We start from the raw sequence: 27149 nt of genomic DNA on the forward strand, positions 1-27149 counted from the left end.
GGGATGGGAGGGCTTAGCTCCAAGGCCATGGCAAGGAGGTGGAGCCACAGACTGGAGCCAGATGACCTGAGTTTGAATCCTACCCAGTTCTTTTGCTCACTTAATGTCATTTAAACTCTCCCCACCTGCAATGAGGATTATTTCTCCCTACATCACTTGGTAGACTGTGTGTCATAGAAGCTCAACGTTTTCTTTGTTTTTGTACAGTTCCAGAATTTGAAAGCTCTCCCCTCAGGCAGACTTTCACCCTGCCAGTGAATTCCAAAGATGGCTTTAGAAATCAGTCTCCATTCTTGTTTAATCACAAAATCCACAAAATTGGAGCCAGGTCTAAAGCAAGGAAGGGGGCAAGCCAGAGGACTGCAAAACTCTACAATGGAAATCCATCAGCAACTCAAAGACACCCCATAGACTCTTTTCCTGTGAATGGGCTGTTAGCACAGATATTTAGAACAAAGGAACATTTGGGCTCCTTTGAAAAAAGGGAATGCACAAAGTCAAGGCTTTATGATAAGTTCTGCTAACTGCTGGTCCAGTTTACAAGTCTGAACTTGTTGGAATGGAAACTCTAGGTGAATTCACTCTAGGGGTCATCTCCCATTTTCTGATTTAAAAAAGAAATTTCATCTATAAAAAGTTTCTACTCCAAATCCCCACAATCTCCAAAAATGTTGTTTTTCAAAATGCCTTAAATTTTTTATTAAGATGATTTGCCTATTATAAAACATAGTTAACCATGTTCCATGGATCTCGACTCTGACAACAGAATTAGCTGTAACCACAGATGAATCACGTAACTTATAAAATACAGTAATAGAAGAGTCCAAATTCTAACCACTATGAATGCTCTTATTTTTTTATCATTAATTAATATCATTAATATAGTTTTACGTCCTCAAGAACACTCACAGTTCTGTTTCTGACCTTTCCAAACAGCAGTAACAAATATTTTCTCATAACTACTAAGGAGAAATTTCAAGTAAATACGAATGATTATCTTATCATTGTAATCTTTCCCATTCTCCCCCATCAGCTGTGTAAACATCCAAACACACTCAGGGAAATTGAAAACTTCTCCTTAAAAGGCTGATTGTGAACTAGGGCCATCCAGTGAAGTGCTCTTTAGTAATGCTTCAAGTAACTCTCCTGAGCTGTAGTTGGAAGAGTAAAGGTTGTTGAGAATCCCTATGCCTTGCTCTTTCTCTACCTTGCTACATGTTATCGGACCAAGTAGCCAAGGCCACATGGCGTGTGGGTCACCAAAAAAAGACAGCTTTCCTTGACCTCAAATCCCATTCAGTAAGATGGCACTAATAATTTTCATCAAGCCAACTCAGAGATGTTATGAAGCTCAAATAAGAAAACACATTTGAAAGTGCTTAGAAAAAAATTTTTAAGTACTTTCCAAAAGTATGGGATCAATATTAAACAATCCTCTTTGATTAGAAAAGCAGCTTGCTCTTTCTTCCAAAAAACTGAAATCATAGCAGTCTTTTTATTTAAATAAGAAAAGCTAAAATTATACTGCATATTCTTTAAAAATATATTTATACTAAAGACTTTCTAATCCGTTTAACATGTTGGCTTTGTAGCTGTGGTTAAGGGGTTCCCATCAATAAGTAGAAGGTCAGGGCAACAATGAGAAGCAAACAAAATGGAGAGGAGAAGGTTTGATAGGCAGCTGATGGCATAAAAATATCTTCATACTTGTAAATACTGACAACACGCTCCGAAGTCGGTGGTGAGTCTATGTCGTGTCGGGTGATAGAGCCTTCAAGGAAAGAAGGAAGAGGACAGTTAAAAAAAAAAAAAAAACAGATTTAAAATGTTGTATGCAAACAAGAGAAAGACTAGACAAGTCTTTAGCATCAAATACATAAGTAGAAATTATAAAGATCTGGAATCAGGAATTAGAGCTAATCATCAGAATTCTCCACAACTGTATATATATAGAAATACAGGGCAGCTTGGGTGGCTCAGCGGTTTAGCGCCACCTTCAGCCCAGGGCGTGATCCTGGAGACCCGGGATCCAGTCCCACCTCAGGCTCCCTGCATGGAGCCTGCTTCTCCCTCTGCCTGTGTCTCTGCCTCTCTATCTGTGACTCTCATTAATAAATAAATAAAATATTTTTAAAAATACAAAAGAACATCGAAATGACCTAAATATACCTCCAAAGACTGGCTCTCATGAATCCACACTCCCACTACCTGAACAATAGTGCTGTTCTCTCCATTTCACCCCACTTTGTTGCTGCTCAGTATTGTATGAATGCCTACTTTCAAGGTCTCTAACGAGTTTTATCCTACTCCTACGATCAGGAAAACTGTATGTTGATTTCAACAGCAAGAGCTACTATTTTTATTCCCCTCAAATATGCCTTTTATATACGGATCATCAACATTTCTGATGATGCTATGCTTGCTTAGAGATGGCAGGCTCTGTCACTGGCTGTGGTAGATGAAGTGGTGGCCTGCCCAGGTCAGATCAGAGAGTGTGTGGGTGTGCTCTGTGTGCATCTGTAGGTCTGAGAGTCAGAATGAGGTGGAATGGTACAGAGGGTAGGAGGGTTAAGATACCAAACAAGTGGTTGGACTAGAGACATTTTTATAAACTGGTTAGATGTGTAAAGAGAAAAAGGCTGTGCACTTATTATGCACCCCATTCATAGTGCTTGACCTCCTGAATAAGCCACATAGAACTTGGCTTAAGGAGACTACAGGCATGTGAGTTCAGAGCAAAGGTTTCCTTGGAAATAGCGCTCAGAGTGAGGGTTTTTTAAAAAATCCTATCTGCTAGGGAGGCCCTGCCAAATTTGACATGTTAATTCCCTGCTCCAGCATCTGTGCCCACTCATGCCAAGTCCTCAGGTTGGCAGAAATTTTTCTTTCAACAGATCCACTCACCTCTCCCATCTAACCTAACCTGGTCATGTACCTGGTGACTGGTCATGTACATAGGCTCCTAGGCATAACCATGCACCTCTGCTTCCCTTGAGGGAAACCTAATCCCATATCCCCTTTAAACCCTAGCTTAATGTGTATTTGATCAATAGAGAGGTATTTAATCAATAAAGGGTATACAAGCCTGTAGATGGGGTAGGAATATGCTTGTTCTGTTTGAGGACAGTGAAAACAACCAAAGCCCTGGAGGGCTAATCAGATGAAGTGGGATCAGACTTGAGTGGGGCCCAATATATTAGGCTATTATTATTCCATTTATGTCAGACGATGACTTTCTGAAGTACAGCACCTTACAATTTGTAAAGGAACTTCAAATACTTGTTTTCATTTAATGCTCACAATGATCCTATGAAGTCGGTATTATCATCACCCCCATTTTATTTTATTTTTTTTAAGATTTATTTATTTATTTATTCATGAGAAACACAGAGAGAGAGAGGCAGAGACACAGGCAGAGGGAGAAGCAGGCTCCATGCAGCCTGATGTGGGACTCGATCCCAGGTCTCCAGGATCACACCCTGGGCTGCAGGCGGCGCTAAACCGCTGCGCCACAGGGACTGCCCCAATCACCCCCATTTTAGATACAAAGAAATTGAAGTTCAGAACTCAGATGAAGGCTGGGTATTGCTACCAACGGGAAAAACCCATGCTCAAATTTAAAGTTTTAGGCTCCAATTCCCACCATTTTAAATGAGTCCATTTTTCCGGGATGAGATAGAATTTACTTCCGTGAGTACTAGAAGTACCCAAAGATATAACTGCAGATCCATTGTTGGGATCTTGGGAAATAAGCAAATGGGAAAGGTATCACAAATCTGGAGGCATCCAAATGTTTTTCCAATTAGAAACAGGCAATAAAAGGCAGCTTTTAGGTGGCTCAGTTGAGCATCTGCCTTCGGCTCAGGTCACAATCTTGGGGGTCCTGAGATCAAGCCCCACGTCAGGCTCCCTGTTGAGCAGGGAGCCTGCTTCTCCCTCTCCTTCTGCACCTCCCCCCTGCTCATGCTCTGGCTTGCTCTCTCAAAATGAATACATAAAAAATTAAAAAAAAAAAAAAACAGGCAAAAAAGGTATAAAATCTCCAGACCAATCCCTGGAAACACTTTGAAAAAGAAGAATAGAAAAAGACAACCTAGATCAGATTAGGCAACTGAGAGTTGATGAACACACAGCAGAGAAAGACTCAATTGCTGGGAGCCGGAATGAGTTCTCCTACAAAGACCATGAACAACTCACTTCCATGCTTAGGCTGTTAGGCTTGATCAGACAGGAGGAACGCTGACACCATGTAACTTGTTTTTGGCAGCCTCCAAAAGGTCTAATGATACGCTTGGGTCTTTGACAGGGTCTGCTCAAGAGCCTTGCCACCCAAAGTGAGGTCGTCAATGTACGCTTGGGTCTTTGCCGGGGTCTGCTCAAGAGCCTTGCCACCCAAAGTGAGGTCGTCAATAAACCAGCATCCACTGGGAAGCTGGTTAGAAATGCAGAATCTCAGGTCCCACCCCAGACCTACTGAAACTGCATTTTATTTTTATTTATTTATTTATTTATTTATTTATTTATTTTTTATTTTTTAAAATTTTATTTATCTATTCATAAGACACAGAGAGAGGCAGAGACATAGGCAGAGGGAGGAGAAGCAGGCACCATAAAGAAGTCCCATGCGGGACTCGATCCTGGAACTCCAGGAGCACAACCTGAGCCAAAGGCAGATGCCCAACTGCTTGAGCCACCCAGGCGTCCCTGAAACTGCATTTTAATGATACAACCAGGCAATTCCTGTACACATTAAAATTTGAGGAGCAATGGGCTAAATTATAGGATAATTTGGTGGATGTGTGACTACCAGGACAGTCATAAAGTGAACACTAATGATAATGAGATGCTTGGTGCCCATCTCTGCAGAAGTCTCCAGATGCCCTTTCCTGTTCTGTATTTTTTAGATTTAGAGCACAGGAGCTAAGAGTACTCACTGACTTTGCAGTCAGTGAGTTCTAGGACTGAATTTTAGTTCCTCCACTAATTAGTTGTATAGCCTTGAGCAATTCCTTAATCTCTTTAAAATGAGGATGATACTATCTATACCTCTCAAGGATGTGGTAAGGAGTAAATGAGAATGTTGTGAGAATTGAATACAGCACATACCCCCACATACAGCAGACACATGATCTGTTCCATGAAGCCGGTAGCTCATCATACGCTACCTTGTGCCGTGCTAGCTATGTATGAGTATTACTGTCCATTTGTATGTCCACGTATATAGTAAGTCCATTACAATTTCCTACAGGCAGGATCATATCTCCTCTTTCCTTTACATTATCCAAAGGGCTGACCACTCTCTTGCCCAGTAAATAATGAACACGAGCAAAACAGCACCTGGTGTTTAATCCAGATGCCACAATGTAAGCTTACCCTGAATGGCTGGACCCCAAGCAAACAGGTAATACCAACTCAAATGCAGATCGACAATTGTTTCATCTCTGGGAACGTTCACAGGGCGTTTAAATCTGCAGGTGACCCGATTGTTCTCAAAGACTCCTTCTTCATCCCTGGCAGGATTTCTCTGGATCTCTTTTGCCCACTGGCCTACATTATAGAAGTGCTGTATGCGGACTCTGCCATTGTCATCGTGGACACAGGCCATGACGTCATCACCACCCTAACATGAAAAACGAGGAAGGAAAAAGTCAAAGGTGCATCTTTTGCAAACTTCTCTGCTAGGAAGAAATTTCACTCAGATATATCCATTACCTCTGTAATTTGAAATCCCACCCCTCAAAATTATTTTTTATTTAAAAAGCTTTAACCAAATTGATGGAATTTAGCATCACAAGAGCTGAAATCAGGTACCTCCCAGTGTGCTATTCAGAAAATACATCACCAGCTATTGAGTTTTCCTGCTGAAAAATGCAAACCAAACCTAATCATGAAGAAACAATCAAACCCAAAGTGAGAGTTATTCTACAAAAAAGGATTACAAAAAGTACTTACAATCTTCAAAAGACCAATATCATAAAAAAAAACAAAAGGCTAAGAAATCATTTCTTTTTTTTTTTTTTAATTTATTTATTCATGAGAGACACACAGAGAGAGGCAGAGACACAGGCAGAGGGAGAAGCAGGCTCCATGTAGGAAGCCCAATGTGGGACTCGATCCCAGGATGTGGGGATCACGCCCTGGGCCAAAGGCAGATGCTCAACCGCTGAGCCACCCAGGCGTCCCAGAAATCATTTCTTTTCTTTTCTTTTTTTTTTTTTTCCAGAAATCATTTCAAAATAAAGAAGACTAAAGATTCATGACAACTAATAGTGTTCCTAGACAGAATCCTAATTCATGAAATAAGAATTTCTATAAAGAGTAGTACTGGGGGGGCGGGACGCCTGGGTTGTTCAGTCAGTTAAGCATCTGGTTTCGGCTCAGGTCATAATCCTGGGGTCCTGGGATTGAACATGGCATTCAGCTCCCCACTCTTCAGGGGGGTCTCCTTCTCCCTCTCCTTCTGTCTCTCCTCCCACTCGTTCTCTCTCTCTTGAATAAACTCTTTAAAAAAAAAAAGTAGTATTGGCACAATGGGCAATGATACTATCATATTAATATTAAACTTCCTGAATTTAACAAATAGATTGAATCTCTAAAGTTTCCAGAAAATAAAAATAAAAGCAAGTAGTAGCAGCAACAGCAGGGGAAATAAAGCATGTGGCAAAATCTCATTATTTAAAAAGAAAAAGTTCTGGAAGTAGATAGTGGTGATGGTTGCACCCTATGGACATAACTGAAGCCACTGAGGTGCACATTTTTAATGGTTAAAATGGTAGACTTTACATTCTGTACACTGTACACAACAAAAAGAAAGTTGTTTGGTGAATCTTTGTGAAGCATATGTATTGCACTGCCCTTGCAGTTGTCTGTACATTTAAGCTTTTTAAAAACAGGTCCAGGGGCTGGCTCCCTGGGCAGCTCAGTGGTTTAGCGCCTGCCTTCGGCCCAGGGCGTGATCCTGGAGTCCCACATTGGGCTCCCTGCGTGGAGCCTGCTTCTCCCTCTGCCTGTGTCTCTGCTTCTCTTTCTCTTGCTCTGTGTCTCTCATGAATAAATAAATAAAGTCTTTAAAAAAATAAAGAAATAAAAAGAATAAAAATAAAAACAGGTCCAAAAAAATGGGGTGCCGGGATGGCTCACTCGGTGGAGCATGAGACTCTTGATCTCGGGGTTGCAGGTTCGAGCCCCATTCTGGATATAGAGATTACTTAAAAATAAAATCTTTTAAAAAAGAAAAAACCAGGTCCAAAAAGTTAAAGACATCCATCAACTATAACAAATATACCATTCTGTGGGGGATGCTGATAATGGGGAAGGCTATGCGTGTGTGGGGCAGGGAGCATATGGATATTTTCTGTACCTCGTTTCAATTCTGCTGTGAACCTAAAACTGCTCTAAAAATAAAGTCTCAAAAAAAAAGTTCTCATTTTAAAAAACCCAATAATATACCATTTCAAAAAAGTTTAAGACTATTAAAAAGGAGTTCCATTTTGCTTTTCCTTTGCATCTGGTTTTGAAAAAATTTTCAGCTGTGCTTCTCTTTGGAATAACAGGAGAAGAAAAGAGAGATTTATCTGTTAAAGGCCTTCAGATAGGGCAGCCCGGGTGACTCAGCGGTTTAGCGCCATCTTCAGCCCAGGTTGCGGTCCTGGAGACCCGGGATAGAGTCCCACATCGGGCTCCCTGCGTGGAGCTTGCTTCTCCCTCTGCCTGTGTCTCTGCCTCTCTCTCTCTCTCTCTCTCTGGTCTCTCATGAATAAATAAATAAAATCTTTAAAAAAAAAAAAAAGCCTTCAGATAGCAAAATGTCAAACATAGAGGTGCCTGAGTGGCTCAGTCAGTCAAGCATCCAACTCTTGGTTTTGGTTCAGGTCATGAGTTGGTCCAAGGGTTGTGGGTTATTGTTAAGCTGGTTCGGGTCATGATCTCAGGGTCCTGGGATAGAGTCCCAAGTCAGGATCCATGCTCAGCGGGGAGTCTGCTTGAGGATTCTCACTCTCCCTCCCCCCTCCCCCCACTTGCGCTCTCTAAAATAAATAAATCAATCTTTTTTGAAAAAAAGCCAAACATAAAATTAGAACATGTCTTACTCAACCTCCCTCCTCTGAGTGCCCTAATCTTAAAATCTGCACTATGGGTGCAAATGCATTCTAGGACGGGAAATGGTCAATTGCATTGCAAGCCAGTTTCTGGGATGGCACACACCTGCTGTTCCTCTCACTGACCCTAAAGTGGGAGACAAGAGATGCAGATTCACATCCATGCAGTCTTACCAGTTAGGCCCATTGTCTTACTGCCTGGACTGGCTTCGGTAGCAGCTCATTCTTTTGGTGACCTTTCCAAGAACAAAGTCACTGGAGTTCTGACTGCATAGCCTGATCCTCCAGTCTCTACTTAACACCCACCTACAACCCATCAACAATCCATAAGTGAACACAGTCAGCGCTGCCTTCAAAAGATATCCCAGATCTGAGCACTTCTCACCACTCCCACTGCTGCTAGCCTATCTGAGCTGACCTCCTGTCATTGCAGGAGCCTCAAGACAGGCCAGGTGAAGAGAAGAAGGAGGCTCCTCTTGGCAGAGCAGAAGCATGTGCAAAGGTACAGAGGCCCAAGAAAGTCTGGCTGTCTGGGAATCAGGCTGCCACAGTGAGATGGCAAATGGTGGGAGGAGGGAAGAGCATAGCAGAGGCACAGAAAGAGCAGAGGTAAGAGATGGACAGCTGCTTGGGATCCAGACACCCGTCCTGGTCCTGGTCCCTGGTTTTTCTGAGGTCCAGATGTGTTCTTGCCTATGCGTACTGCAGAAGACTGAATTGTTGGCCTTACTGCTTCATTCCCTGGTAGGAGTGTTATATCCCCACACCTTCACAGGGCCTCTTGGGAAGGGGAGTGAAATTCCCTCTCCCTTCATTCTGGCCTTGGCCGTGTGATTTACTTTGAGCAATGGAATGTTAGCAGATATGATGTGAGCAGAGGTTTGAAATAGGCTTGGAGGGCTCTTGCCCTTCTGTCTCTGCCATGAAAACAACATGCCCTGTTAGCTGCTGGTTCCAGAATGATTAGAAAAAGCCCGAATCCAATTCATGGGCTGGAGCCAAGCCCAGCTGAACCCTGTCCAATTCACACACATGTGGGCAAGAAATAAATGCTTATAAGCCATGTGGTTTTGGAAGCTCTCCTTGCAGCATTACTGCCATAATAACTAATAAACCCAGGCACCACAAGATACCTCGTATTCCCATAACCAACCCTTCCTTTTCTGTTTAAGCTAGCTTCATTTTTTTTAACTTGCAATCAGAGAGCCACAGCTAATATAATCGTTACGCCGCTTTTATCACTTTATTTCCTTTGCTTTGAGAAAGAAAATCAAATGCTAGAAATTCACACATTTAACAGAGGCATGGTAGCTTGGAGAAACCATGCCCATTCTCCAAAATCTAAAGTAGCACAGCAAACTAAAGGGGAAAAAAAAATCATCTCTTATCATGATTTGCATCTTACCATTTTCTTGTCTGAAGAGAATCCAACTGCTACCCAACCATCTGTGTCAGCACTCAGCTCAAATTCCACATCAGCCCCTATCATCCGGTAGCTAAGGAAGTAGTCACAGGTCTCCGCATTGCAGCCCGGTTTGCCATATCTAGAGGATGTATCAAAACAGCACTGCTGCTTCATCTACTTATTCACAATACATTACGAAGGCAACAATATGTTAGGCATAGTGAAGCAAGATTATCACATAAATTAGCTCTTTGCTACCAGGGATCTGAAAACCACAATTTCACTCGGGAGAGACCGTGGAGAGTATCTGCTCCTTTTTATCTACATACAACCTGAGGACCAGAGATGGGAAGGGGATTGCTTGCGTGGTTGAGTCAGTAGCTGCAACAGGACTTGCACGTGGGCCTCACGTGCAACCAGGGTTCTCAGCATTATTTTAGAGTTTTCTCAGATATTACTTATTACTGAATCATTTCAGAATCCCTTTCAGAGGCAGAAATTCTCCGAGTGAATAAACTAATAAGCTGTCTTTGTGAATTAAATGTACACCAATTTCTTTTTACTTAGACATTTTAACACAGCTAAATTAACAAAAACATACAAATTAAATATAAACTACAAAACCCGGAGCATTTAAGTTCTCAGCATTCATGTGATGGATGATGTCGTTTTACTGAAGGCAGATTTTGCTTACCTGCATGGGGTCTCTCTGACTACACTGTGCGGGATCTCTTGGTTGAGCTCGTTCTTACTACTAACTACGATTACGATTCCACCTCCCTCCACTTTAATCTGTTTGAACTGCTGTAAAACCCTCATACATACGACACATGAAATGAAACCTCATCTGGTATTCACTGAGCATGAACGCATCGTTGATTTATAAAATCTGCCTTTGCTCTATTGGGCTACTTGGTGCTAACATAATTACAAATTGGGACTGTAGAGTACAGAGCAATATAAACTGGTTATCCAGATAATCAGATTATGCAAACATTAATCTTTTTAAGAAGCATGAATGAAATGGAAACATAGATTTAAATTTTCTTTACAGAGGACTTGTGGATCCTTTAAAATCAGAAAGGTCTAGTGGAGGAAGGTTGTTTTACGCCATTTTCCAAATAACAGAACCCTGTAGCAATGGGTGAGACAATCGAAGGTCAGGTGGAAGGTATCTGTAGGCACATGCCACCAGGCTGGCAGGTACCCTGAAAGGCTGGGAAGAGATGTAAGCTCAGGACAATGCAGAACACGGTGAAAATGCTGGATGGAAGTAAGGGAAAGCTACAGGAAGAGTGAGTGGGCCAGAAAGTAAGTCACCCTGAAGCCAGCAGGTACTGAAATTCCTTCTTTTTTTGAAAATGTCCCCCAATCACCAGACTTAACATTGCTGGCCATCTTCCTCAATAATTGTATTATTTGGATTCTTAAAAATTCCTTGGAGGGGTGCCTGGGTGGCTCAGTTGGTTAAACGTCTGCTTTCAGCTCAGGTCATGCTCCCAGCATCCTGGGATCAAGCACTGCATCAGGCTTTCTGCTCAGCGAGGAGTCTGCTTTTCTTTCTCCCTCCTCCTTCCCCTGACTCGTGCTCTCTCTCTCTCAAATAAATACAATCTTAAAAAAAATTCCTTAAAAATACCCTTGTAATCCAAAGAGAACTGAAAACCCCTTTGTTCAAGTTTTTCTCATTAGACCTTGAGCGTTGAACAAAAGAAAATTAAAAACTTTCAGTACCGTGGCCACCATGACCTTTACTCAAGGGCAATTTATTTTAGGAAATAACAATTTCAAAGAGGAGGCAGCTTTTCCAACAAAAAAAGAGCTGTCTATACTAGTGTTCGCTAGCTCACCCCATTATGCTTTAATAGAACACTGCTAGCAATCACGTAGGGAGTCACTAAACCAGAGATAACAAGCTAACTACAATAACCCGTGTTCAAGGACTAGTTAGTATTATCCAGAGATCCCTAAGTCATGACTTAATTGAGAAGGCATTGGGTCTTAGACGTGTCTATCATGGTCTGTCCCACTCACAGCCCTAATAAAATATAGCTTGTGCCATGTGATTCTTTTTCATATAGCCAATTAATTAGGAGTAGATACTTGGGTCAATAGCAGACAAGAATGTTCCAGTGACCAGTAGCCTTCTAGAGCATATGGCCTCTAAGACTGAATACAGGGGTGGCCATTTGAAACAGGCCACATCCCTGCTGAAGCTTTGAGGGGGTGCAGGGCCCTGATTAGAATGAGCTGTATGCGATTTAAATACCACCTTGAGAAGTAAATCAGTTCCTTAGCCTTCAAGTTATCCAACTCACGGATCTACCAACCTAAAGCATCCCTTAGTTTTTCCACAGTCATCCACTTTGATTTTGGCAAATGGATCCACAGGAGGAGCGGTAGGGAAAGGATAACCTAGATGGTGAGAATAAACAATGGTTAGAAAATCCAGTGACAGCTTTCCTGAGGAGAAATTTTTCTTTTTAATAGGTTGACTATTTTCAAACACACATGTCCAGGAATGTTTAGGGCCTCAGAAGAGGGCTTTGTGTAAGCCTCATTACCCTCTTCCTGAGGGGAGGGTGTAGGGCACACATCTTTGAGCCAGACTTACATGCTAACTGAGAATATATGGTAGGGAACCTGAGGCAGAGAGGTGACATAATTTCAACAACCACGGCTCATCACCGTCCCTGGGAGTGCAAAAATCACAGCTTTCATACGATACCTGTGCTCTAAGAGGGGAAAAAACCAACAATGAAATATTTGTATATTGGATCGTAGAGGTTTTCCATTTATACCTACACACGATAATAGGATTTTCCCATTTCTCTGAACTTGCATTTGTCATCAAGCTGTATAGGACAGTCTCATAGTTCACTAAATTCTACAAACACATTGTTTCTAACAGTTCGGTATCTTTCTTGTAAGATCACTTCATATCATGATACATTCAACCACACACTGAAAGGTAGGCCTGAGTTATGCTTCCAGTTGGTGACAGCAAGATTTTTCTCCTCCGTGGTTAACTTCATGCACACAGGAACCATACGTGAGTCATCTTGGGTTCTCTGTCCAGCATAGTGCTTGGCACTGGACACCGACTACATGATTGTCAAATGAATAAATAAAATCACCCACAGATATTAGGCAATTAAATATAAACTTGAGGCTTTGTTTACTTTGTTCCATTATGATGCAGGAAAGACATTGGGGTCTGGAGCCAATGGCCAAGAAAAAATGCTTGAGACATCTTTGGTTCATAAAGGTGATTTTCTTAAAGCACAGAAACAGGACCCGTGGGTAGAAAGAGCTGCACTGGGGTCAGGAGGAGTGGCCCATTATACACTTTCAAGTTGGGATGGGGGCGAAGGGATGGCACAAACCTCCTGTATTTTGGAAACAAGGTTTTCAGGGCCTTGAGGGGGCCAACTATTGTTAGGAACAAGTCATTTATTACTAGTTAGTAAAGACTCAGTCATGAGACCCTTCAGATGTGTATCAGTGGGTTCTATGCTTGGGGGATGACTGACTGCCAATATATATCTTGGGGGGAGAGATAAAGGACGTTTCCAAAGGAATTTTTATATGTTAAAGTAGACTCATAGGGTCCTGGGGGACTGTTGGCCTTAGTAAAGAACTAACATCGAGGCAGCGGAGATCCTAGAGGAATGTCATTCTGCCTGTGTCAAGGACTTGTGAATGGGCTGTAAATAGTAAGGAAATTTAATTTCTCTTTTGCCTTTGTTTCCCACATCATGTTATACTTAAAAAAAAAAAAAGCCACTGGGCCATGGTTTCCACTTATCTGTACACTTGGGACAGTTCATTTCTACTATCCTAGATCTTGCTCACGTGCTAAAATACAGCCCTAGTAGCTTTTTTCTATCTCTAAGTAATTGGGCCAAGTACATTACTTTTTCTACTTTTATGCTTATTTTACGCTGAGCCCTAAATCTACTTCAGTACTCTAGACTAAGTCCTGCCTTGGACAAGTTTTTTGTTTTTCTCTCATTTATTGAGCAACTGCTTAATGCTACAAACTACATTAAGCATCTTCATATATGCTCTGATTTCTCACTACCATGCTGAGGCTATTTTTTTCTCAGAATAATTATCCAGGAATGCAATGACTAGTTATGTTTTTACAATTCTAGGGGTACCTGGGTGGCTCAGTTGGTGAAGCATTTGCCTTTGGCTCAGGTCATGAGCTCCAGGTCCTGGGAATGAGACCTATGTCAGGCTCCCTGCTCAGGGGGAGCCTGCTTCTCCATCTCTCTCTGCCTCTCCCCCTGTTCATGCTCACTTTCTCTCTCTCTCTAATAAATAATTTTTTAAAATTAAAGAAAATAAAAATTCTACAGGTAACTGGGGCGCCTGGGTGGCTCAGGCAGTTGAGTGTCCAACTCTTGGTTTCAACTCAGGTCATGATCTCAGGGTCTTGAGATGAAGCCCTGCCTCGGGCTCCATGCTCACCTGAGAGTCTGCTTGAGATTCTCTTTCTCCCTCTGCCCCTCTTGCTCACACACTCTCTCTCAAATAAATACATAAGTAAAAAAAAATTCTATAGGTAAATGAAAAAGACGATCTCTTATAATGTAGCTTCTCAATTTCCCCATCTTTTCCTGTTATCCTTACCATTTCCCAGCACCTAAAATAACGCACTGGCATACAGCAGAATTCCATCACAATAAACGCCAGTTATTATTAATATTGGATTACTATTACTATTAAGTTTTATAAACTGGATTGAGAACTAGTAACCATAGGATAAGATCATCTCTAAAAGAATGGGTTTCTAAATTCTAAATTAAGAGCAAGCTTTGGAACAAAACTCACTTATAAATGTACCAAACTACCTTATTAGCATTGGCAAATGGCTTCTCGGGGCTTTTCTAGCACTAATTTCCTATTCTCTCATCTGCTTCTAAAACTTGGAATGAGAACTTGTTTTGCCAGATGCATTGGGGTATATTTTTCTCTTGTTTTGTAAGGTGTTGTGTAATAAAGAATTTGACTGGTTTGTGTCCCTGGTCCCTGGAGAGAGGGTGAGAGAGGCTCCAAATCCTTGGAATTTCCCAGCAGACTGTCTTCGTGATTCCTGAGCCCCTTGGGATCACACCTGAGCTTATGCTAAGACGGAAGATGACTCAGGATTGGGGGCTGGTCACCAGAAAAACCAACCATGTGACTAGAGGTTTGGGGCTGTCAGCTACTTGGGAGGGGAGGGAGGCTGGGGATTGCATTTAATTATGTAGCCAGTGATTAAATCAATAATCCCTATGTAATGAGACCCCAATCGAAACTCTGGACATAAGCTCAGCACCGCTTCCTGGCTGGTGAACAAACTAATACCAGGGAGGGCGACAAGGCCTGATTCCATGAGAAGAGGGCAGAAACTCTGCATTTGGGAGACCCCCCCAGGACTTTACTCTAGTGTGTCTTCACCAGCTCTTCCTGAATTGTATCCTTTATAGCAAGTACAGTGCTTTCCTGAACTCTGTGAAACATTCTAGTGAATCACAGAATCCGAGGGGCGTTGTGGGTAGCCCCAAGATCTGCAGCCAGTTGATCTTAAGTGAGAGCAGTCTTGTGATGGACCACCCCTTTTAGCTTGAGGGGGGTCTGTGCTAGCTCTGGGTTATTAGCACCAGAAATTAATTGCACTATACTAGTTGGTGTTGGCAGAAAAATATTAAGCGCAGCAATATAACACTTTTCCCCTGAATTTAAATGATTTGGCATAAATTTAGTTTGGATCATGTGCCAGTATTTAAGCTCTTGTCTCTGAGAACCCAGCCTTCTATAGCCAACTCTCTGATGGGCTGAATTCTCTGCAAACCACATTTCTCCTTTGCCAGCTGGCTAGGCTCTGCCAAAAGGAAGCACTGGAGGGAGGCTAGGAGGCAGGAGGCAGGAAGACCATCCCTTCCGATTGGATTGCTGTCCACTATACAAGTCCGGGCGCTTCTGCTTCATCCTTGCAGTGGCCAGTTGGTTCCGGCTTCTGGCTTTTTATCTAGACTCCCATAACCAGCCTTGTCATGCCCTCAAAGGAACCAACAGCCACTGGGTGGGGAGCCCCATTCTCAGAGAATGGGTTGGAGTTTTTGCGGGGGTCTCTTGTCTGAGCTTCTAGATTCTTACAGCCTCAAGTCCTTCTCTGTGCCCAGACCCCTCTCACCACCCCAGGCCCAGGGGTGGTGGCAGCTGCTTCTCACAGTTACTCTCTCTGTGCTCCTTTTTGCTTCTCCCATGCCCCGACACCTACTTAGATAGCTCCTGGGCTGGTCATCCTGTTTAAAAAAAAAAAAAAAAAAAAGCCTAGAAATGATTTATTTTTCTGATTGGATCTTGTTGGAGAGAGACTAAATTGATTAATCCTTGAATACCTACACAATGGATTTGCAGACTGTACCTTATTAGCCGTTATCTCGATAACAAGCTAGAGAATAGTGTCGTCCAACAGGATGTTTTACACGCACTGTACAATTTTACCGGAAAATTATCTTGATGGCAGAATTTTAATCTTTAAGTATGTAGGTGCACCAAATTAAATTGATGACATTTCTTGGTTTATGGGACATTCATAGGAGTCTATACAAAGCTCATCTTCTATTTCACCCTAATCCTTGCCTAAACCCACTTTCCTCCTGGTCTGGAGTATTTCATGCACATCCTTCTGCAAAGGCTGCAGGTTTTAACAAAATGAGCACTCTGACACATATATCTTAGAAAAGCAATATTTTACCATGATAAACGGAAAGCACACACTAGTAATAATGGGTACCAAACAACATGGGGTTGGGAGGTAAGCTTCTCATCTCTGCTAGCTCCTCCTAGGCATGGAACTCCACCTGCCCAGGATCAGGTCCTGCCCTGTTGCAAAAATCCTTTCGTATTCCCAACAACACCATCCTCCTGAAAGTCCTGCATGATTACCTTATAAAATAATCAACAAAGTGCCTTCACCAGAACCTGGATCTAAAGTTGAGGTTCGGGTAGCCCCAGTGGCGCAGCGGTTTAGCGCCACCTGCAGCCCAGGGCGTGATCCTGGAGACCCGGGATCGAGTCCCACGTCAGGCTCCCTGCATGGGGTCCGCTTCTCTCTCTGCCTCTCTCCCTCTCTCTCTGAATGAATAAATAAATATATAAATCTTTAAAAAAAATAAAGTTGAGGTTCCAGGCCCAATTTTTCACTATGCCAACAGCGCCACCCTGCCATGCTGTCCACAGCTGCACTCTACTGGCCATCCCAAGGCCTGCCCAAGGTCTGGAAGCACCAGAGCAAAGCAGTATCAAGAGCCCAGCCTCATTTACCATCCACCATCCATATGTTTATTTTTTTTATTTTTTTCATGTTTATTTTTAGACATGGGTGTTCTTGAAAAGTAGATGGTTTTGTATGCTTTTAAGCTGCAGAATAGCGACACTGTGCAGTAAATCTCATTCTACTATTTTTATTTTCCTTTGGAAATCTATCCCTATATGTAAACGTGAGACCTCTTATTACTCCTGATTGAATAGCATTCTGTGATGTGCATATAAACACAGGTTTTGAAATAACCTCCCCATTGCCTTAATGTTTAAAATGCCTTCAATGTTTGCTTTGTCCAATAATGAGATGAACTGCCTTACATATGTTTCTCGTAGACATATGCAAGAGGTTTTTGATTTGTTTCAGTAAACCCCAGAGAGCAATAGCTAGTTCCCATCTTTAATTCCACAAAGCTCAGTAAGATTAGGATTCAGACTACCAGCACCAGTTTATAATCTCATTCATAGTACATGAGGCTCCTATTTCCCCACATTCTTGCCTGTACTGGATACCATCCGACATTCTCAGTATTTTTATTTCTATTTCCCCAGGTACTAGCACGGTTAAACATCTCTTCATATTTTGCATGAGCCGCTTGGGTTTCCTTTTCTATGACGTGTATACACATAATCTTTACACTTTTTTATTTATTTTATTTTTTATTTTATTATTTTGCGCTTCTCTTTTAAACTTCATTTTCAGTCTCTCTTATGGGAGTTTATGTGTATTCCAGATATCAACTCACTGGTGGTTTCTGATGCTGCATTTCCCCCCCCACCCCCCACCCTTCTAGTCTGCCACCAATCTTACTTTTTTCAATGATATTCTTCCCTGGACTCAAATCTTTAAATGTGATGTAGTTGAGGAAATAATTTTTCTTCTTTTGGTTTGTGCTGTTAGAGTCTTGCCTAAGAGATGAATCTCCATTCTAAGGACACGAAGATCTTTCCCTACACATTTATTTATTAACTTTGTAGTACTCTTTTCAATTTAGACCTGACGCATTTAGAATTTATGGTTTTCTATGATGTGAAGAAAACAGTTTTATTTTTCTCCTTACATGGACTCAATTTTTCTCAACATCATTTACTAAATAACACGATTTATGATGACACCTCAATAACTTACTGGTTCTCATAGGAATATAGGTCTATTTCTGGATTTTCTTCTTTGTTTTTTTTTTTTTTTGACTGTTCCTGAGCCAGGATCGCACTATGTGAAATACTAAGCTTTGTAACCCAGCAATTCATAGAACTTGATTCTTCCATGCAAAGGATAGATCCTCATTTGTCAAGTTCTCTCCCCAAATACTCTTGGGCTCTTATACGGGACTGCATTAAATGAACAGATGAGTGGGGAGAGAGCTGACCTCTTTATAATACAAAGTTACTCCTTTCAAGATCATAGTATATTTCCCCTTTGTGTTTTTTATATCACTTAATAGTTACATTTTTTTCTCCACACAGGACCAGGGCACTCTTTGTTAGACAAAATCTGGACATTATATGGATTTCGGTTGCTATTTTATTTATTTATTTAATTTATTTTTAAAGATGTTATTTATTTATTCATGAGAGACAGAGAGAGACAGATGGAGAGGCAGAGACACAGGCAGAGGGAGAAGCAGGCTCCATGCAGGGAGCCTGATGTGGGACTCGACCCTGGGTCTCCAGGATCACACCCTGGGCTGAAGGCAGGCGCTAAACCGCTGAGCCACCCGGGCGCCCTCAGTTGCTATTTTAAATAGTATCTTGTTTTGACATTTTCTAGCTTATTGTTGCTAAAGAAGAAGAGAGCTTTTGGTTTACACATGCTAGTCTTGTTTATGGTGACCTTACTGCGATCTCTTGATTATGTATCTGTTTGTTAATTCTTTCCAATTTTCCATGTAAATACTCATATCGGAGAGAAAAAAAACATATATTCACACAAAAACTTGTACACAGATGTTCATGGCAGCATTATTTATAATAGCCCCAAGTGGGGAATAACCCAAATATCCATCAATTGGTGAATATTTGTGGTTTCCTCTCTTGTCTAATTCACAGACACGATATATTCCTCTTCTGCAGTTCCTTGGGCCTGTCCTGCCATACTCTGCTGGGTGGTTAATGGCTTCTGGTTCGCTATTTATTGCTTCTAATTGACTGCTTGGCTCACAGCCCTCAGGTATTAATTTAGTACTTGATTCCTTAAAGTTTTAACCAGCAGATGTCTGTTCAAATCTGAAGACTACTGCACCAGCCTCTTTCTCTTTCTGAACTGCCTGAATCGTTGCTTCTGCTTATCAGAGTCATAGAATGAAGTAAAAATGGCAAGGGGCTTCAGAAAGTATAAAATATGTAATGCTCCCCACACAGGCGAATAGCCATTCAGCTTGCTTGCTTGCTTGCTTTTTAAAAGATTTTATTTATTCATGAGAGACACACACATAGAGGGGCAGAGACATAGGCAGAGAGAGAGAGGCAGGCTCCATGCAGGGAGCCCCATGTGGGACTCAATCCCTGGACCCCGGGATCACTCCCTGGGCTGAAGGCAGGCGCTCAACCGCTGAGCCACCTGGATGTCCCACCATTTGGGTTTCACCACAGCAGTCCAGCAGGTGGGAACCCACGCTTCCCCACGCTAATCGCCCAACCTCATCGATCCCGAACCCCTTTGCTCAAGTTTGCACACAAAAATACCTCATTCAGCCCGTCCCACTGTATTTCCTATTGCAGATCAACAGGGACCCTCTGCTCCAAAGAGGTGGCCACCCTGTGCCACCTTATCCATAAAGTCAATCAACAAATCTATGTAGTTTCCTGCTAACTTTCTAGCTATGTGGCTTTAGCTAAGATATTTAAATTTTCCGTGGGTCAGATTTTTGAACTCTCAGTCGGGCTAAAGGGCATCGACATCAGTTTGCTGTCAGAATGAAAGTTAATATGGATAAAGGAGCCCCTGGGTGGCTCAGGGTTGAACGCCTGCCTTCAGCTCAGGGCGTGATCCCGGGGTCCTGGGATCGAGTCCTGCATTGGGCTCCCTGCATGAAGCCTGCCTCTCCCTCTATCTGTGTCTCTGCCTCTCTCTCTGGGTCTCTCATGAATAAATAAATAAAATCTTTTTTAAAAAGTTAATATGTATAAGGAACTTAGAACCATACCTGATGCACAGTAAGTATATATTAAAAGTGAGCCCCATTTAGTGTTATCATCAGACTACAATCATGGAGAATATATAGATCATTCAGATAGAGGTTATTAACCTTTAAAGAACTTCCAGGTTGGCAGGGTGACGAGTTAGGTATCCCTATACATTACATGGTACGTGTAGGAAGAACACAGGTAGATGAAGGAGTCCGTGCCCTTTCCCCAAGTTCTGTTCTTCTCTTTACTGTCTTACTAGCTCTTTCCCAAGTAGGAAAAATTGTGGTCAAAACCCGATGCTCAGAAATGGGCCACATTTTACAAGTGGCCAGATCACTGTGCCTTAGAGATAAGCAATCATGAATATGTTTCCTCTTTTCCTGCCAAGGCAGGGTATGGCGAGTCAGTTACCACCCTCCATACGGCAGGCTGGTAAGGCTTCAGGGTTTGTAGAGATCTTCACGGCAGGGAAAAGAGAGCAGGAGGCTTTACCTGGGATGTAACACTAAGCCAAAAACATCCAATTCAGTTTTTTCAAAGAACCTTCAGAATAGAATATTTGCCCATAATCACAAAGTAATCTGTTTTACATTCTGTTGTTCTGGATATATAGATTCCGTGTTAAGAGCCTCAAGAGGAAGAGGTATGAATGGTAGGATTCAAGCATTAGCACCCTATCCAAACTCTTGACCATAGAGAGCCAATAGGGTCAAGAGCGGGGCTAGATTGTACGGTGTGAGACAACATCCTTGCTTAGTGGCAGGGGATGGGAAAGGAGGAAATCCAGGAAGGCTCCCTGAAAGAGGTGGCAGTGGAGTTAGGAATGTAAGGATGAGAGGTATAGGTTAAGACAGTGGGAACCGCTAAGAATTCTGAAATATAACACAGTTAATGGGGACCTGGGTGGGTCAGTCAGTTAAGTGTCCGACTCCTGATTTTGGCTCAAGTCATGATCTCAGGGTCATGAGATGGAGCCCCTGTGACGGGCTCCTCACTGCAGGTAGAACCTGCTTAAGATTCTCTCTCTCTCTCCCTCTGCCCACCCCACCCCCACCTCTTCACACTGTCTCCAAATAACAACTCACCAAAAAACCCCACTTAGCATCGTTAAACCAAAATATAAAATAAGTTTTTAAAAATGAACATATTTAGGGGCAATTAAATATACCAAATTAGCCAGTTTTCAGCCTCTGGCTTTGGGTAGTCTTGGGCGGTCAGGACACTGGAGAAATGGTTTCTAGACAGGGTGGGTAGTGGTCAGTGGACTCTCCTAAAGTTTCAATGAATTCTCCATCCCCATTATTCTAATTCCGCCCCCCCCCCCTTTTTTTAAATTTACATACTACAGGACGCCTGGGTGGCCGAGCAGTTGAGCATCTGCCTTTGGCTCAGGGCCTGATCCTGGAGTCCCGGGATCTAGTCCCACACCAGGCTCCCTGCATGGAGCCTGCTTCTCCTTCTGCCTGCATCTCTGCCTCTTTCTGTGTCTCTCATGAACAAATAAAATATTTAAAAAATAAATAAATGAATAAATAAATTTACATAGTACCAGGCCATCTTTTCATTGAAAACTCAGTTAGTTGTCTACTTTGAACCTGAGAAGAGGGTACCCTGCATAGAGGAAACAAGTAGCCCAATCACTAGAAAAAGACAGTCTCATTTGTACCAATAGAGTATTTTAAATGCACTATTTCTACCTCTTTACTTGCCACTTCCTTCAAAATCAATCAGGGTCCTTCCTTTCTCCACTGAATTTATCCCAGGAAAATTCACCTCTAATCTCCTGAATCCATCAATTATTTTGCAGCCTCACGCTATTAGGCCTCACCATGGCTAGGGACACTGCTAGTGTTCCCATGGCTTTCTGGGTTACAACATCCACCTGGGACATTTCCCGGTTCTGCTTCTCCCTCTCTGGCTGTAACCCTTTTAAGGCAATGTCACTGATTATTTCTAAGGATCTTGAGAAAGTCTCTATTCAGGATCCACAGCACTACAACCGAGGCCCAAAGGAATCTAGCGGAGGGGCTGCCCCTGAGAAGGTCAGCCCACAAGCATCCCCAACTAGCACCCACCAGCTGGCTGTAGGATCTGCATTTGAAGATAGGTGAAAGTGCTAGACAGGCGAAAGGACAGTGAAACCCCAGGGAGAGCGAAGGGGAGGAGTAAGAGAGGGCTATAAAAGGAAGTTGAGCCAAAGAGAAAGTTCCAGATAAAGGAGTTGAAGCTTCATCCAGTGTGCAGGTTGGAACCATCGTGGATTTCTGGGGGTTAGAACTGAGCTTCAGGCTGAATGTGCAGAATGGGTGAGAAGGGCAAGCAGGCAAACCAGGGATTTGTACACACCCTGCCCTGCTGCCTGGGAGGAGGGGGGAGCATCTCACCTAAATGTCCTGTCTTCTAGCTCATCAAAGTCTTTCATACCTCCTAGCTCAACTCTATAAAGCCTTCCTTACGTCTGCAGCCACCTGGGGTCCGTGTTCATAAAACCGTCTGGACTCTACAACTAACTTCATTCTCTCCGTACATACAACTGGATACAGAACATCTGACCTTCTTTCCTCCCTTTGTTAGGTCCGTCCGCCCGATGAGGACATGAGCTCTCAGGCATCACGTGTGAGTCACCTGGCAGTGTGCTGGGCTGAGCACGAACAGAATAAACAGGTATTCGATCCTTTGGGAACCAGATGGGCTTTGAAACATTTATTCTTTTCCAGAGTGATAGATGCTGCTTCTGCTTGCCATCCTCACCCCCCACCCCTCCCCTGTCTCTCCACCTCCCTGGCCACATGGCCCCCCAGCTGGAAGCCTACATTTCTCAGCCTCTCTTGCAGCTAGGTCATGGAATTATATCCTTGCCAAAGGAATGTGAACAGCAGTGATCTGTGCAACCAGCCTCAAAGGTAATTGCTTGTTCTGAGTTTCCTCTTTCTCCTTTCCTCAATATTTTTTTAAAAGATTTTATTTATTTATTCATGAGACACACACACACACACACAGAGAGAGAGAGAGAGAGGCAGAGACATAGGCAGAGGGAGAAGCAGGCTCCCTACAGGGAGCCCGATGTGGGACTCGATCCCGGGTCTCCAGGACCACACCCTGAGCCAAAGGCAGATGCCCAACCGCTGAGCCACCCAGGCATCCCACCTTTCCTCAAGCTTGAACAAGGCCACATAGGCAACCCATCTTCTACCACACAGACAAGGACAAAGCTTTACTGGATGGGGAACAAGATGGAAGGCACCTGGGTTGCCTGATGACCTTGTAAAATAGGGCTGTCCCAACTGCCCAGACCAGTCAGACTCATGGGAGGAAAAAAAACCCAAAAACAAAAAAACTATCTTATTTAAGCCACTAAATATGGGGTCTCTGTTTCAGCGCTTGAACCTCCACCCAACTACTGTATTCCTCAAATCCATCCTCTCCACTTCAATACAATGATTTCAATTTTTTACTTGGGCATACTACCTCTCAGCTAAAAGGCTCTGTTTCCCAGCCTCCTTTACATTTACATGTGACCACGTAAGTTGTGGCAAATGAAGTATAATTGCTATATGGGACTTCTGAGTAATCCCCTTATAAAGGAGGTTAGTGACCTTTCCACTTTCTCTTTCCCGCTGGCTGGACAGTGAATGAGGTGGCTGGAGATCAAGCAGCCGTTTTGGGCCACGAAGTTACACGCTAGGAATTATAAAGAAGCAGAAGATCAGGATCCAGGGTGTCCAATGAGCGTAGAGCCTCTAATACCAGCCCAGACTGCCTCCTCCTAGATTTCTTTACATGACAAAGAAACTTCTATCTTAATTAAGCTATTAATGTGTGCCTGTTGTATACAGCTAACCCAAATCCTTCATAACAGATATACCCAGCATCATATCAGTTGCGGGTACATTTCAAACCCAATTTTATTCTTGCCCAGTCCTTTCAGCAGAAGAATAGGAAAACTGCTACCTTCCAAATTGCAGAAGAGGCCAGTTTCTATTCCTTCTACACAGAATCAGCTGGCTTTTGTGCTCACTAAAGCAACTCCACAGGGAGGTCTGTGGCTGATAAACCCCTCCTCTCCGGGCCCAGCAGCACCCAACAATGGTGGCTCACAGTCGGGAACCCTAACGTGTGTGGTCACACAAAAGAACTGGGATGAGAGTGGGGACAGAAATAGGGCAGGGCAGCCAGCAGCAACAGAACGCTGAAAGGTTGGGGCACTCGTCCCTGCAAATGTAGGTCAATACAGACAAGGAGGAGGAAAAAAAAATCACTTTAAATTGTGATTTCTGGGGACGCCTGGGTGGCTCAGCGGTTGAGCGGCTCAGGGCGTGATCCCGGGGTCCTGGGATCGAGTCCCGCATGAGGCTCCCTGCATGGAGCCTGCTTCTCCCTCTGTCTCTGCCTCTCTCTCTCTGTCTCTAATAAATAAATAAAATCTTTAAAATAAATAAATTAATTAATTAATTTAAAAAACCTGTGATTTCTGCTTCGCACCCTGCTCTCACACACCCCAGGCCAGGGGGCGGCCTCCTCCCCCGCCACCCGTTACCCCGACAGGGAGAGTGGGGGCCGGGCGGCCGGGGGCTGGGGGAGCCTAGGCTCAGCGCCCCCTGCCCGCAGCCTCCAGGGCCGGGCTGACCACCTCCCCGTCCCGGCCTCAGTCTCCCCGCCTGTGAAACGGGCGGCGGGCGGAAGGCGCTGGCAGCCAGGCAGGCCGCGGGGTCCGAGCAGCGCGCTCCGCACCCGGCCCGGGCCGCCTCCCGCCTCCCGCCTCCCGCCTCCTCCGCGCGCGCCCCCGCGCCCTGCCCCCCCCGCCCTCCCCCCGCCCCCTGCGCCCGCGGCCTCACCCTCCTCCGACAGGTAGCGCAGGTCGTAGAACTCCCCCGCGAAGGTGCCGTAGGAGGAGTCGTGGCGCGGCGCCGCCTCGTCGGCGCCCGAGTCCCCCCGCCCGCGGCCCCGGGGTCCCCGGCCCCCCGGGCCCGCGCCGTCGTCCGCGGGGCTGGCGGCGCAGGTGCCGGGCCCCGCCAGCAGCAGCCAGAGCAGCGGCCCCCAGGCCCCCGGGCGCCGCCGCGGCGGTCGCGCCATCCCGCGCTCCGAGCCCGCAGCCAGGCCGCTCCGGCCGCAGCGGGGGCGCCGCGGGGCCGGGCCGGGCACTGTGCTCCGCCGCCGCCGCCGCCGCCCGCGCGCGCGCCCGCCCCCCGCGCCCCCGCGCCCCGCGCCCCCGCGCCCGCCCCGCCCGCGCCCCGCGGCCCCGCCGCCCGCGCCCGCGCCCGCGCCCGCGCCCGCTCTGCGCAGCCTCCAGCCCGCGCGCCGCCTCCCCTCGCTCCGCGCATCCTCTGCTCCCGCTCGGGCGCCCTCCCTCCGCGGCGCCCGCGCCCCCGGCGCCCGCCCCGCGACGCCCCTGCCTCCGTGCGGTCCGCGCCCCGCGGCCTGGGCATCCCCAGGAAGCCCGCGGGCAGCCCCGGAGGTCCCAGGCCTCACTGCAGACCCGTGAGCCAGGACGTCCCCGGGAGGCCTCGATGCGCACCCGAGTCCTGGAGGGTGGACCTTGGGCGCACCTTGCCGGAACTGCTGCCTCCCCCCCCCCCCCCCCCCCGCCCCATCATCTTGCTCCAGCACTTTTTGTTGTACACGAAGCACTTACTACACCCATTATTTCTTGGGATCATCTCACAAGGTGAGAGAGCAGGATCCCCACTCTCTGGGTAGGTGAACTGAGACGCCGAGAGCCAGAGGGGAAACTGGAACTCCGCTCTTGGGCTGGATTCACTGCTTCCTCTCCACTTTAGAAATGTGCACTCAGCAAAGACTGCCCCCGGCTCCCCTGAATGACCTAACCCCTTCCAAACTAAGCAACTGGTCTACCCTGTTTTCCCGGGAAGCAGGCAGCACAGACCTTGGCAGGACCTCACCATGCCTGATGACCCCCCCCCACCCCCCGTCCCCAAGTCTCCACTCTCTCAAATCCGTTCCTGTGGCTTGCAATTCCCTTTCACTTGTTTACTCGACTTATCCACACCACCCACTCAAAAGATGCCAGGTCCTGGAGTCCTTCTGACGGTTTTGAAGTGATAACTGCTAAGCTGTTTTCCGTTAGAAAACATGGACCAATTCCTTTCATGCTGGTAGTGCAGAGCCAGCATTTTAGCCTGCTTTTTTTTCCCATTTCTTTATATTTCATTGCATAAACAAAGAAAATAATTATGGAGGCAGAAGAGCATAGAGGTTCCAAATGCAGGTCCAGAAAGCCAGTTTAGGAGTGGTGCATCTGTAGCCTCTGTGAAGACAAGGAAGGTGAGGGAAGATGACACAGGTGAGGCTTGATAGGGTTCGATGCCATAGGTGGCATGAGCGAAATGCCTAGGATTACAAAAGACTCAAAGAGATACTAGTGATCTCAACCTTTTTTGAACCGGGGGAGATGGGAGATGGGATGGAAATAGGAAAAAGCGCTATGTGACCCAGAGGCAGGTGTTTGCTATTGTGTATCAGCTAATACCGATGGTGAATTGTCCCACTGAAGTTTAAACATGTTTAGCCTGACAGGTGAATCAGGTGCCACTCATGAAAAGCTTGGGCTTCACTAGGTTTCCCAGTACACCAGTTATATAAGAAATAGATTTATTATTTGAAAAAAGATAAGATGAACTGTAACTACTTAAGAAAATCAAAAAAAGAAGCTTCTTCCTCAAAAAACATAGCTTTGTGGGGCACCTGGGTGGCTTAGTGGTTGAGCGTCTGCCTTTGGCTCAGGTCGTGATTCCCAGGTCCCGGTATCGAGTCCCGCATCCAGCTTTCCACAGGGAGCCTGCTTCTCCCTCTGCCTGTGCTCTACCCCTCTCTCTCTGTGTCTCATGAGTAAATAAAATCTTTAAAAAAAACACACGAAAACCCCCCATAGCTTTACAATGTGTGACATTTTAAAATATAAAAAAAGCCAATAGAAACTCTGCTAATATGTAATTCTTTTATTTATTTATTTATTTTAAAATATTTTATTTATTTATTCATGAGAGAGACAGAGAGAGGCAGAGAGAGAAGCAGGCTCCATGCAGGGAGCCCAACGTGGGACTCGATTCCAGGGCCCCAGGATCAGGCCGTGGGCCAGAGGTGGCGCTAAACCACTGAGCCACCCCGGCTGCCCCTGTAATTCTTTTAAAAAGAAAAAGAAAAAAGAAAAACTCATTCTTAAAACTTGCAATTCCTTTTTC

At 44.7% G+C, this 27149-nt stretch overlaps 1 protein-coding gene across 1 annotated transcript; it reads right to left on the bottom strand.

Annotated features, from left to right (window-relative positions):
• Nucleotides 1-684: 684 nt before the first annotated feature.
• Nucleotides 685-25038, bottom strand: FRRS1L (ferric chelate reductase 1 like). Its single transcript, XM_038553059.1, has 5 exons — nucleotides 24786-25038; nucleotides 11835-11919; nucleotides 9505-9643; nucleotides 5374-5620; nucleotides 685-1771 (listed from the first exon to the last, which is right to left on the bottom strand). Exons 1-5 carry the CDS (start codon nucleotides 25021-25023, stop codon nucleotides 1599-1601), a joined length of 882 nt encoding a protein of 293 aa, XP_038408987.1. The 5' UTR covers nucleotides 25024-25038; the 3' UTR covers nucleotides 685-1598.
• Between the last annotated feature and the right edge of the window lie 2111 nt (nucleotides 25039-27149).

The sequence above is a fragment of the Canis lupus genome, chromosome 11, assembly GCF_011100685.1.
Source record: "Canis lupus familiaris isolate Mischka breed German Shepherd chromosome 11, alternate assembly UU_Cfam_GSD_1.0, whole genome shotgun sequence".
Taxonomy (NCBI): domain Eukaryota; kingdom Metazoa; phylum Chordata; class Mammalia; order Carnivora; family Canidae; genus Canis; species Canis lupus.

Coding starts and splice junctions, on each gene's coding strand:
- FRRS1L (XM_038553059.1), bottom strand. CDS start 25,023: ATGGCGCGACCGCCGCGGCGGCGCCCGGGGGCCTGGGGGCCGCTGCTC. Junction 5,621..9,504: donor TCTCTTCAGACAAGAAAATG/GTAAGATGCAAA, acceptor TTTTCATGTTAG/GGTGGTGATGACGTCATGGC. Junction 1,772..5,373: donor TTGGGGTCCAGCCATTCAGG/GTAAGCTTACAT, acceptor CTTTCCTTGAAG/GCTCTATCACCCGACACGAC.